The sequence below is a fragment of the Caloenas nicobarica genome, chromosome 3 (assembly GCF_036013445.1).
Source record: "Caloenas nicobarica isolate bCalNic1 chromosome 3, bCalNic1.hap1, whole genome shotgun sequence".
In the NCBI taxonomy this organism is placed as follows: domain Eukaryota; kingdom Metazoa; phylum Chordata; class Aves; order Columbiformes; family Columbidae; genus Caloenas; species Caloenas nicobarica.
The window spans coordinates 105,846,357-105,860,004 of record NC_088247.1 but is presented as its reverse complement, the minus strand read 5'-3'; the positions used below and the strand labels follow the sequence as shown (position 1 = coordinate 105,860,004).

Sequence of the window (13,648 nt, the reverse complement as noted above, 5' to 3'; positions counted from 1 at the left end):
AAGTTTTGTTCTAATATCAGAAGCTTTAGATTCTTATGTTTTAGGTGAAAACTAGCCTGTCATCTGTCTTGACCCTTGAACAGGTTTTCAAAGATTTAGACAGGGCTAGAAGTTTGGAGTACACCAATATTGAGCAATTTAAGGTAACCATGTGATGCTAAGAATTCATTTGCTATATGTTGGTGAACAGGCCACAACTAGAACTGTTGAACAGAAATGCAGTTAGACTATTAAAGTACTATACTTCAAAGACTATAGCTTTGTAAAATGTGAAAATCCCTAACCATGAAACAGTAAGTTTGGCACAGTTCTTGCGTATGGTCATTCTTCCCATTCAAAAGTTAAAGCAGTTTCACAATGCTGCTATCAGTAGAAAAAAGTATTTTTAATATATGCACATATAAATAGTGTAGCTCTACTGAATATTTAATACACTAACCTGGTAATTGATATAAAAGAAACAGAGTATGGCCCCAAAAGCAGTGACATTTATTCTCTTTCCCTCTGAAGTTCTTTTCACAAGAGCTTAGCTTTGTTATTTCTTCCCCTACTATTAGGGACTGTAGCAAGAATTATTTTTCTGAGGCACAGAAAACAATACTCCACTGTTTCTCCAATCATTCCTCAAGGTAACAAAATGCCAAGTCTAAGAAATACTCCTTAACAGGTACTATAAGATTTCTCATACATTTTTTCTGTTCTGATATGAACTTTAAAGTACAATTTCACTGTCATTTACTTTAGAAGCAAAAGTACACACATTTTCAAAGCTTATTTAAAGCTGTTGTTTCCTACAGTTATACCTTCACTTGTCAGCTTTGAACAAGCTTCTGCCTAACATGTTTTTAATTACAACCATTTATTTACACTTTATACCAGATAATTCACTTCTGATTTTCAGGCACAGATGTGGGCCCTAGTCCTGCAGACTCCAAGTGCTTGATTTAAGTAGGACTGCACACAAACCCACCTTTGTAGCATTAAAAGCAGACTCCTGAGCAACCCTGCAAAGAGAAGATCTCTTCCTTACTTCTTGGATTTTACCATCCACTTTACTGAGTGACTTCTGAAAAGGAAAAAAGCACAACTAACTTTGATCATTTTTTTTTCTCTCGGCCCACCAGCAGAGCACCAACACAACAAATATAGTAAAGCAGGAGCCACATCCACTGTTTAAACCGCCAGCCCAAGATAAACAGCATATTGGTGCATCAGGAAAAGGTAACACAAGCCCAAGTGTGCACGCTGAGGAACATGTACATTCCCTCAGTGAAAAAGCTGTCACCAACCAGTCAGGAAATGAGACAGTACATGGAAACCGAAAGAAGACGCCACCTCCAGCCCGGGCCGCCCCGCGGCTGAGCCCACACCCGAGGCAGGGTGACCGGGGCCCTCGTTCACACCACCAGGCACTTCCAGCAGACGTTACCTCCTTCCCTCCCGTGGCACACCCGGCCTCAGCAAAGGGCTGCGGGCCCTCGGGCCCCTCACACTCACACCGCGCTCCCACCGGGCTGCCCTCACAGAGCCCGCTCCCGCCACCGCCTGGCCCGCCCGCCTCAGGCCCGGCTCCCGCGCCGTCTCCTCGCGCTACAGCGGCGCCCACCGAGCCTGGGCCTCAGCCCCGCTATGGCCGCTCGCACCGCCCCGCGCAGCCGCCACCACCCGCCTCCCCGGCCCTTATATCCCGCTCCGCCACCCCACCCCGCGCCGAGCCGCTCGCCCGCCCCTCCCCACCCCGCGCCCCATACAAGAGGCGCGGGGATTGGCCGCGCGGCCGCCAGCCGCCTGTGTGGGAGGCGGCGATTGGCGGAGCACGGCCTCCAGCAGCTGCCTCCCCGTGAGTGTGTGTCTCTGGCAGTGTCAATGGCTCCTCCTGCCACGGAGCAGCGACGGGCTTGAGACGAGCAGGACCGCGGGGCTCCTTTAAGAGAGGGATTTTCGGGGGGGTCGGGGAGGGGGCCCGCGGCGCGAACGTCCCCCACAGCCAGCGCTCGGGAGAGGCAGCGGCTGGCGGCTCCTCTGCCTCTCGAGCGAGCCGGCGGCAGCGGCGGCGGGACCCGCGCCTGGAGACCCCCCCTCCTTCCCTGCTGCCCGCTGCTGCGAGGCGGCCGCCCCGGGGCTCCCTCTTTCTCCCTCCTCCCCGACGAGGCATCGGTTGCCGGAGGATTCCCCCCCTCCCCTCCCGCCACCCACACGAGTCGGCAAATGAACTCGGTCCGAGCCGCCAACAGGAGACCCAGGCGAGTGTCCAGGCCGCGCCCGGTGCAGCAGCAGCAAGAGAGGAACAACGCCGCCGCCGCCGGGGATCGGGGTAAGCCGGGCGCCGCCGCGCCGATCGGGGGCCTGCGCGGGGTTCGGCGGCACTGGGCCTCGCCGCGCCCGGCTGGGCACCGGCAGGAAAAGCCCAGGCTGCTTCACCCTTGGCTCCCGCTCAGGCCGCGCTTTGTTTGGCTTGGGCTCTGCCCCGACTCGGGGCCGCTGCCCCGCCGCCGAGCGGGAGGGAGGTGGGGGCTCGGCCCCTTCCCCGGCCGCGCTCCCACGCCCTCTGGGGAGTGGGAAAGCCGATCGGCCCCTCGGAACGGAACGGGTCGAATGGCCCCCGAACCTTCCGCCCCGTCCCCGGGGGCTGCAGGGAGGCGAGCCGCCTGCGCCCGGGGGAGCCGGTGCCTCCCCGCAGGGAGCTGCGGGCTGGGCCCCCGGGCCGGTGGAGGGGAGAGGTGACGCGGGAGAGGTGACGCGGGAGAGCCGCGGGGTGCGGGGGGAGCGCCGCCCGGGCGGCTGCGGGGCGGGGGGGGCGGGGGGGCGCCGGTGCTGGGCAACTTGGCGCCGACACCTTCCCCGCTACCGTCGGCGAAATGGTGTCCGGGGGCGGCGGCCCGGGTCTCGCCGAGCCCCCGCCGCGCAATGTTTGCTGCGCAGTTCGGCGCCCGGGCTTCGGTTACAGCGCCCGGCGGGGGGGCGCGGGCCGTGGCTGATCGGCCATTTATTTACCTCAGCCACACCGCCCCCTTTTCGCCCCGCGGCCCCCCCCGCCGCGGCACCCGGCGGCCCCGAGCCGGCCGCCATGGAGCGGGGGCTGCGGCCCCCCGCGCCTCAGCCCTGCCCGGCGGGTCCGCCCGCGCCGCCGGGGCCGGGGCCTAGCGCAAAAATGTTGACAATTCGGAGCTAATGGGGGAAAGCACCATTGTCTGAGGGGCAGGCGAAGCGGCGAGGTGGGATTATTCCTCCCCTCATGGAGCCCGGAGTGGGGTCGCTGGTGCTGGGGTCCGGGGGGGCGAGGGGGTGGCGGTCCCCCAGCCCTGGCGCTGTCGCCCCGATGGTGGCTCTTGGGGTGCGAGTGTGCGTGTGCTCCGTATGTGCAGGGCTGGCTTTTTTTTTTTTTTTTTTTTTGAGGGCGAGATGGGGGTGGGATTGGAGGAGACATTTTGCATGTCTTATCTGGTGGATTGGATTTTAATTTTTTATGCTTTGGCTGTCACAACTCTGGCATGGTAGAGGAGACTGATCTGTGGTGCAGTTTTAGATGTACAAATGTCTTCTTAAAATAAAAAAAAAGCCTTCATTGTCATCTGAATGTCTTTTGTTTGAGTATCTAGGATATCACATCGAGAACGAGGTATTTTAACTACGGAGATGCATAATGATAAATATTTTAGTGCGTTTTATGCAATCAAAGCATTTTAAGCAAACCAAGTAAAGAAAATTTAATCTGAGGAAGTATTTTTAATTCTTCAATCCTTCCCCCTCCCTCCCCTTCCTTCCCCCGCCCCCCCCCCGCACACATTGGTCAGAGCAAAGAATGTTACCCAGACCAGATTGCTGTGTATATAACTAGAGGATGTGATGTCTTATGCCCAATTATGGGTCTTGTGTAAACCTTCCAAAATCTTCAGTAATTATATAATTAAAATGACTTCTCTGGTATACTGACATTTAAAAACAAAACAAAAAACAAACAAACAACGAAAACCAAGGAAAATAACTTCCTCATCTCAATTACATGCACTGAGGATTTTCATCATGTTCCATATGCAGAATATGGAATTTTTTCAACCCCACGATTTACTTTTTCTTTTAAACAGATGAAAATAGAACTACTAAAAGGCATTCGGAAAGGTGTGCTTATGGATTAAATGCTGTGATTATTCAGTTTTACATTGGACTGCCTGTCTCAAATTGTTCATATGTTATTAATTTGCTAAAGACACAGGCAGAAAGTTTTCCTGTTAAAATATGAGGCTGTGATTTATTTGTATGACTTTATGTGGACCCCTACATTCACCTAGATTTTTATTTTTTTAGATTGTTCATTGCTGTTTACCAGTGAGTGGTGATAGAATTGTAACAAAAACAAGTTCCACAGTTTGCTGAAATTACTGTTCCATGTGGATCACTGCTAGCTTTTTTCTTGCATTTTTGAAGGTCAGTTGTGCTTGGCCCAAAAATGTATCAACAGCATTAGGGCCTTTTGTTATTAGTGTTATATCTACATTTGGAGTGTCTCTGGTGCAGTTCCTGTTCCTGTCTCAGAACTTGCAAGGTCTGATGCACTATTTCGGGAAGCTAATGCCAGTTTTACCTGTGACATTGATCACTTTGTGCAGGGCTGTTACTGTAAAGGATGATGAATAATACTATGAAATTATAAGCTAATATGCTAGGGTTAGACTATGCCATACAAGTCAGTGGGGACTTTTTTCACCTTTATTCCCAAACAATGTAGGTCATCTTAAAAAAGGGTGTACAAGAGAAGCTGTGTAAGTTATTAGGAAAGAGTTTCTATTAAATTTAGATTAAATTTGTTTTTAAAAATTATTGTTGAATAACATGAGTGCAGCTGTGATTAAATTAAAATTATTCTTTGCTATTATTATTTCCATCTTCATATTACAGCACAGTACTTATAAGTACAAATATCATGGAGCAGTGTTGATAGTGTAGCACACTTAATCTTTGGAACTTATTGTTTCATATCATTGAAGTAGATTGCTTAGTAAAATGGGTCTTGAGCTTTATTTATTATTTAATGCTGCATAAGTAGACAGTGTTTTGCAACTGTGTAACAGCTGTTAAATTTTCACCACTGGGTAAAAATCAAGTTATGACTCCTGTTATTAAAATAGATCATGAGGAAAAACTGATTTTATAAAAATCCTCCATCAAAGTTCCCTTGTAAGGGTTTTAAACTCACAAAAAGCTGTGTTTTATACTGTGAAGCAATTCTTACTTCGATGTATTTTAGATATGTAGTATGAATAGATCTAATGAGTGCATGATTATGCTACCTATATTATACATTGATAAACAGTGCTTATATACCTATACTCTGATTAGTGGGGGAGATCATAAATGATTGCAGATAAAATTTTTCTTCCCCAAACTCACTGTGTTGTACAGCCAAAATAAGATGTCATCAGGATATACTTCCCAAGATGTTTTGCCTTATGTTCTGCTGTTCACACCTCCCTCCATCTAAATTAGCCACTCTGGCTACACTATGCTCCTTCTGTTTTACCTTCTCCCTCCTGATCTGTCCCCTGTCACCAGTGGGGTTGCCAGTGGTTTATTCTATGGTTTTGGAATTCTGCATGAAGGATACAGAATAGATGGGTCCTTTCATTTTCTTTAGGACAATGGTCTGCCCAAAAGGAAGTCTAGACTGGGTGATGTCTGTGTTTGAATATTCCCGTGTTTGCTTATAGTGCCTTTTTTTTTTTTTCTTGAGGGCATAGGTTTGGCTATGGTTTTAAGAAGACAAGGTTAAACACTTATTGAAAAAAAAATGTCCAAAATGCAGCTAAAATTGTTGACCTCAGAGCTGTCACACCTGATTTTTTTTTTTCTTTTTTCTGTTCTTTTCAAAATGATAGCTACATTAGTGCATACATGTTTCTTTATAACATCAGCACATTGCTGGGTATGGTACTAATGAAGTTCTGGGCTTTATGTCCAGTATTAAGTGCTGTTAGGGTAGGATCCTGTTTGCTGTTAAGTACCAAATGTGTAGCACCATGGCAGCTGCGTCTGTCACAAACCTGCGCGTTCCTTTTGCGTGGTAGCAGTGTCCATGTGACAAGGCAGTGAGCTGGCTCCGGAGCTGCCTGCACCAAATGCTAACAGCTTTTTTTTTTTCTCCTAGGTTGATTTTTGGCACAAGCACCAGTAGAAGGGAAGGGATAACACTGAGTGCTTGTGGGTGTGGTGGGACTCTGGCAGCTCTGGTGTAGACTGGGTTAAGCTGGGTCAATACTTCTGGAGTTGAGACATATTTAATAAATATAGCCTGTAAACCTACCTTGCAAATTTGCTCACCCCTCCCCCCCCACTGCCCTGGTCTATTTTCCAAAGAAAACAAGACATATGCACACATACAGTCTGTCTGTCACTTGGAAACTTCTGAACTTGTTAGCTCATTTCAAGGAGACTTGACAAAGGGATGTGAAGTTCTTAAGTTTTGTGGAAATCGTTGGCTGGGCAGAGGAAGAAGACAATGAGGGAAAGACATTTATAACTTACCCTCTCTACCCATGCCAAGAAGCAGCAACCAGCTGGCCTGTCAGCACACAAGGTAATTGAATTAAGTCATTTGTCTGTATAGGGGACATGAGGACTTGAAGTACTGGGATAAAGAGTAGGTTAGGCTGTGTAGGACACAGACATGTAGAAACTAAGCTCCAGTTGATTTCTTGCTCACAAAGCCTGAATTCTCTAATGTTGAGATAAGTATCTCAGGAAAGCTAAGGAGTCTTTATTTGGCTGTATTTCAAGTGCATGTGTGTGATTATTTTTTTTTTTAATATGTGCACCAAAGGCCTTATATTGGCGTGTGCTGGGTCATAGCAGTAACTGAATTAAATGACTCTTATTCTGAAGCAAATGCCCAGACTTGCATCAGAATACCTAAATTGGTTTCAGTTTTTGTAGGATCATCCCTTATGGCAAGAAGTCAAGAAGTCAGGCATCAGTTGCTCCAGGTGGAAGAAGTCTAATTCAGGCTTTTCCATATTCCTTAAAAGAGAGTCCTAGGCTGGGAAAAGATGTATTTACATCTGGATATGTAATCCTTGTTTCTGCAATGAAAAGTTTACAAAGCATACCTTACAGATAAAAGTTTAGAATCTATAAATTCGGTACTTCCAACTTCTGTTTCCCAAAGCCTGATTCTGTATCATGAGTACAAAGGAGTGTCTGGGTATGTCTTGATGTCCTCCATGTAGGACAAGTGCTTAAATTCATGCTAAAGCTTTCTATCTGATTTGGAGAGATCAAAAGCAAGTGTATTTGTTCTTGGTATACACAGTAACGTTCATTGCCCATAAGTTTGATCATTCATAACGCTATTAATATCTGTTGTAGTTTTCCAGAAATACCAGTTTTGGTGTTTTTTTTTTTTTTTTTTTTAATTTGGTTTCTGTGTTACAAGAACTTGTAACACAGCCCAATGGTTTAAGTAAAGAGGTAATGAAGTCTCCTACATTGGTCCGTTTGCTGTCTTTCTGCTTTGGGGACAGGTAATGCTCTGTGTCCCCCTCTGGCTCTGGTGCCTCCTGCGAGCATCAGAGTCATGGACTAGACCAAAGCTGTCCAATGTGTCAGGCTGCAGGTGTGCAGGACACTAAGTGTAATAAACATTTTGTGCACTGGATATGGAGGATTTAATAATATATGTATAGAATTAGAGCACTGTGAATGTTTTGTCAGCACAGCAGCTGCCTGGGAACGTCAGGCTCACAGCTTGCTTTCCATCGGCCATTTCTCACCAGCACAGTAAATCTGGTGTGCCTGGCAAGGGCTGGATTTGCAGTGCATGTGCAGGGTGCCTGCTGTGCCTCTGCGTTTGTTGGGCCCAGTAAGGACACTTAACTCTGGACATGCACAGCAGTGTCATCGGGGAGGCCACTGAATCGAGGACAACTCGTTTGGCCCATCCTCTACTCCAAGTTGCTTCTGCGAAGGGAGTGAGTATGCACCAGGTGTGTTGTAACGTGGGTCACCTGTGGCAGCCCTTGAACTTCCTCTTACAGCTCGTGGCTGTGAACTGTTTGGTCTGCTGGGAAGAGGAGGTGTTCTGCTCCTCTAAGAATTTCTAAATTGTGCTGGTTAAATGTATTTAGCCTAACATATTATAATAGAGGTGTAGAAAAAGTAAATCAGAACTGTGCAATGTGTGGACAATAAGGGAAGAAGAGAGGAAAACATGACTGAACTGAGAGAAACTGAGAAAATGAAAGGTTTGTTTAGTTGACTTTGTCCTTACCTAATCCTCTCATGTTTTCTGGTTATTAATTACTTCTGTTTGTTTCTTGCTTATGTGGTGTTTCTCTGTTCAGCACTTGAATAGGAAGAGAGGTGTGCTTGGTGATTTTTATTATTGTTTGTGGTACTAAACTGTAATATCTGAATATAGCCTAGGATTTTAGTCTGAGTCCTTCAGTTATTGATGAAAGAGGGAGAAAGCAAACTAAAAAATACAGTGAAATCACAGAACATCTATCAAAATTCTGCTTTTATTATATGTTGCTACATTCACAAGAGTTCAAGACTTTTTTTAAAAGAGGGGAACAAGATCTAGATGTAGATTCTAGAGTAAAGACACCTTAGAGGAATATCTTATCACTTAAATTGCACTTCTTAATAGAAAGTTTAGTGAACTTTTATTGAGGTGATTAAAATCTCTGAATCTGGAATACTTCTTTAAAGATAACTTGAATAGTGGTTATTGTGGTTCTTCTCAATAACTAAGTTTTGCTGGTTATACTGTACCCATTCTGAAAATGTTGTTCATCCATACCTAGAAGCTGGGAAGACACAGACAATAAATAAACACATGTAAAAAATACTGTCCTTTCAGTAGGCTTTTAGGGACTGTTATACTCTGCTCTGAGATATTTCCTTTAGTTGAATTTTGACACGATAACTAATTTTAAAGCCTGGTTGCTAGAGAAAGGGGTCATTCCATTATTCCTGCTTTTAGCCCTGGGTTCTTATCTGCTGCATTTCGTTGGCATTTGTAGCTCCCTGAACCAGATCACCACGGAAACTAAGCCTCCAAAACACCCTGAATAGTTATCTGCTGCTGTAGCTCTTTGAACTAACTGCAGAGTTTGGTGGGTGTGTAAGGGAAGTGGTTGTCAGGTCTGCAGTTGGGAGTGGGAGGAGGGAAGGGGAGCTGCTGCTCATCCTCGCTGCCAAGGTCAGGTCAATTGAGCTGTCATGTGAGACTGGAGCCTTGCAGCGGCTGGTGATGGTCCTGTCCATTTGAGAGGAGCTGTCGAAATGCTGCCGTGGTTCTGTTCTGCAATACGTGCTATGATACGTACAATGAAACCTACTGTTCGTTGTAACAGAAACCTGCAGTTTCCACTCCATTTCCAGGTTTGTCAGGTCCCTCCTGATCTCATAAATGTGAGAGTTGGGGCACTACTTTGTTCTAGGAGCTCAAACTTACTGCATAGTTGTTTTCTGCCTAGAAATGTTGCTGAGGCTCCTAGGTTTGTTTCTGATAAGTGGCTTTATTTTCTTGACTCTACTTAGTTTATTCAGCAGAAGTGTATAGAAATATTGTTCCAATACATACGGATATTACTAGTATTCTGATATCAAAATAATAGTAGTGTTTATCTTCTTGTGCAACTGGTTCTGTGTTCCAAAAAACTGATTCAGCTCTGTCATGTGAGTGCCAGTCTAGTGTTGATAAAGTATATAAAGTTTTTCCTCAGATTTTCTGTTCTGCTTGGCTTCATTGAGCTTGGTAGATGTTTGGTTTAGGGTTGTTTGTTTGATGGTTTTATTAGTGAAAACTGATTTTTAAAATGAACTAAACCTCTTCTCAAACATTGCTGTCGGGCTGAGAAAATACTGGGGGTGAACAGTAAGAGTACATGTGGGTTGTTCTAGCTGTAGGTCACTGGAGGGATAGTCTTATTATGTTCCAGGGAACTCTTCAGTCCCTAGCTCCTGAACACAGCATAGAGAAAAAACAAGTATTCCTGGGAATGAGGTTGGGAAGCAAAAGCTTGGGTTTTGTCCTGCTGTGAATTGCCATTGCAAGACAAAATTAACGACTACTTGAAATTATTACACTTGTTTTAAATAACTACCGTCCAGACCAGCAGAAGAGCTGAATTTGCAGTCTCATGATGGTCATGCTGTGTGCATACTTTTATACCAAAGGACTGGTTAGTGTGAATAGGTCATGTTACACTATTTCCTTTTGGTAATCCCAGTTTGTAGTGTTTGGAAACAGCCTGTTTGCCTTAAGGGCTCTGATTTGTGGGTTCTTTTCTGTTGCTTGTTTTCAGCTTAGACATCTAGAAGCGAAGGTTGGAGGGTTTAGCCTCTTGCTTTCTGAATAGGGGTGAGTTATATCTCTACAGGCCGTCTAAATTTCAAGCTATCTTTGTATTTGGACAGGTTACCGTAGGATGACAGGTTACCATATGTCAGCTGATCTGTGGTATCTGATTCACAGTAATTGTTCATGTGTATACTCTTAGTCTGTGGCAAATGGAAGGTAATTTGAGTTAGCTTGACCCTCTTTCATTATGCTCTTTCAAGGCACTCCCTTCTCCATGTGGATTGTTAGACCTGCTGGAGTGCCTTGGCTAGAACAATAAGGCAGTTTCTGTCTCCAAGCTAGTTTGGGTGTATCTATACAACAGTAACATGAGGACTTTGCCAGTGTTTCCTGTATTGTTGCTGTTTTGAGACCCTACCTTGTTGAAGGAATGAATACTACAAAGATGCTACCCTGAAAATCAGTCAGATGTTATAATTACCAGGTGTGTTTTTCTTCAGCAAAATTTACAAAAGCTTTACTCCTGCATTTTAAAATATCACAAATAAGTAGTTTGTTTCACAGTGTATTGGTATACTTCTTTCTTGTTTTTAAAGAAGTAGGTTTTACTTTGAGTTCTTTCAGAAGACGCTTGGTGATTGAAATCATCCTAACTGCAATAATGCTTTTGGATGTTCTGATTCAAAGCCCACTGAAATCCTGGGTAGCTGACAGATTCCCATTGACCACAAATGGCACTTGAATTTGATCTGAAATGACATGAAGGGTAAAACAATTGATTTTTCTTTTAAGTGTTTAGTTCTTGTTTGAAATTTGATTTTTGCAATAGTAAATACAAAGCTATGCAGTCTGGTTCATCAGTAATTATTAAAAGTCTAAAATACCACTTAAATACATCTGGAAAAATTCTTTTCAGTTGTCAGATATTGCCACCCTGTCTTGCTGCCTTACTGAATTTCTAAGACTCCTAAAGAGAAACTCAGAACTGTCCCTTGAATCTACCTCATTTCCCCTTCTCCCACAGATGGATCTGGTTACTTAATTACTGCACTAGTGATCCTCTGTGTATATGACAAATAAATAAAGCTTCCTCCGTATTTTTCATTCTTATTTGGCCAATGAGAGCTTTTTAGGAGGTATTGGGTAAGATTTACAGTTCCCAAGCTTCTTGTACTTGGTAAAGGGAGTGGAAAAGTGTGACTTTTTTTTCTTTACTTGGAATTCAGTCTTCTTAAGACATAGGCCTTGGTGCAGACTTGCTGTAGTCCTTTCAGAAACAACAGTTGTGAAGTTTGTCAACATACCTTCAGAAAAAAGCTTTATGCTGCAGAAGCTTAGGAAAATGTCCAATTTGAATCATTTTTCTAAGAGCTGAGGACAAAATGGATGTTTTTTGGCTAAGTAAGCCTTTCCTGGCTATTGGGAAAGTCGGAGACCAGAAAGATGACCCAAATGCTGTTGGGTCATCAGTTTAAATCGTGTATAGTAGCTGTTCAAATTAATGTTTGTTATTTCCGTAAGTTGTTGCTGTCTTTAAGGAGGAATGACAGCAACTTTGTTTAGATGGTTGTTATATTAGTCTTTGGCAAGATGTGACACTTCACCCTTCTCTGAAGTTGGTAAGATCTGTGACCATCTTCTTTTGGCAGAAAGGTTCTGCCCCTTCACCTTCTTCAATAAAAATTTGAAGACCAGTTATTCAAAATAAACCAGAGTTTACTTTAGAATTTCACTTGCTCCATTTTGATCTGTGTTGACTGCAACTGCCCAAGTCAGGATCATGGATCATAGGGTCATAGGAGATAGCAGAGCTCCATCCTTTGACCTTGGATGTCACAAGACTGAAGGTTGCAGTATATGAAAATGGCTAGTGGGTTTTTCATCACAGAAGAACCATTTTATTCAGATCCATTTGGAGTGTCCTCTCTGGCTCCATTTGTAACTCTGTATAAAGCCGTATAGTAATTGAGCCTCTAAGGCGTATGCTTCAGATTGATGTTGAGAGAACTCCTTCAACACAAGTGGTGCAGTCATTTGGCTGACTAAGCACATCAGTGGGGAAGCAGGAGATAAACGATTTGGGCTGCTGTTGCTGTCTGGATGATTAGGAGAAGAATAGGTGTGACAATGGATAATAGCGGAATGACTTCAGATGGCCTTTGATAACGAGTTTAGACCCTTTCATATCTTGCCAAATTTCTTAGGAGCAGCTGCACATCTATCAGCAGCTTGTGATCAATAATCTGCTAATATACTTGACAGTATCAGTACGGATGCTTGCCATTGTTAAATTTTACCTTTCAAAGGTTTAAGGAACTGAAAAAGGCATACCCGAGGTGGTTTAGGGGGTGTCTAATGAAGCTCTGTTTTGATGCAGATGTAGTCACTAAGATAAAGTTGTCATTGTACATATTGATGTGATGCTGGATTTCCCATTTTGTCTAAGTAACATTTGAACATCTGAGCTTGTTAACATTAAAAGTGTTAACAGGAAATAGTGTTTTCTGACAGCTCTGTCTTGTCTAAACCTATTTTTTTTAATGCCAGAGAAGAAGAGGTGAAATTATTCTGATTTTCTGTTATAGACAAAATAACCTTAATATATAATTTTAAAGGAAAATATATTGGTCATGCTGATGTTGGAATAAGCACTTTATATTTTAGGGGCTTCTTGTTCCAGTATAGCTATTAGCTATAGTTTCCATAATTGAGCTGAAAATAGAAAGTGAGTTTAGAGGAAGTGTTAGATTATTTGTACAAATGTGGATGATGTGGGAAAAAGAAGAATGAAAAAATGAAACTTCAACAAAATTTTATTTGAAATTTTCTATATGGCTATTTTGTGGTAGTCCAGTTTAAGATCAGTTGTCACATTCACTTTTTGAATTTTTCAGCCTGTGTTTTTCTGGATAACTCTTTTAAGAAACTAAAACCTTGGGTGTGCACTCTGCGGTGGGTTGCTCTTATACTGATTAATACAGTGCAAGTTATACGTAGTATATGGAAAAATATTAATTTTTAACTTCTCTGTTTGAAAGGCCTACCAAGCATTACCAGCCATCCAGTGATGCTGTCAGAATGGATTCATTACCATATTCTTGGGTAAATCCCAACAGACTGAAATTTTTTTTTTTTTACTTATTTCAGTCGTCTTAAAGAACAAGATCACAAACATGAATATGAACTGCCAACCTTGTGGAGTTTGTGTGTGTGGTTTTTTTGGTGTAAGATCTAGAAATGTTATACAGTTGTGTGAGCTCAAGAATAGTAGCTGAAATGCTGAGCATTCTGAAATCTCCTAGTGAGCAGGGCACTGTGGTGATTTTTTTTTTTTTTTTTTTTTTTTTT

General features: G+C 43.7%; 1 protein-coding gene across 2 annotated transcripts in view; it reads left to right on the top strand.

Moving 5' to 3' along the window:
- Window positions 1-1,864: 1,864 nt before the first annotated feature.
- Window positions 1,865-13,648, top strand: part of FBXO11 (F-box protein 11) — a 77,593-nt gene continuing 65,809 nt past the window's right edge. For both annotated transcript variants that reach the window (XM_065630367.1, XM_065630366.1), the window contains exon 1: window positions 1,865-2,314. In XM_065630367.1, coding sequence (XP_065486439.1) covers window positions 2,209-2,314 — 106 coding nt within the window. In that variant the 5' untranslated portion in view covers window positions 1,865-2,208. The remainder of the gene's footprint in view (window positions 2,315-13,648) is intronic.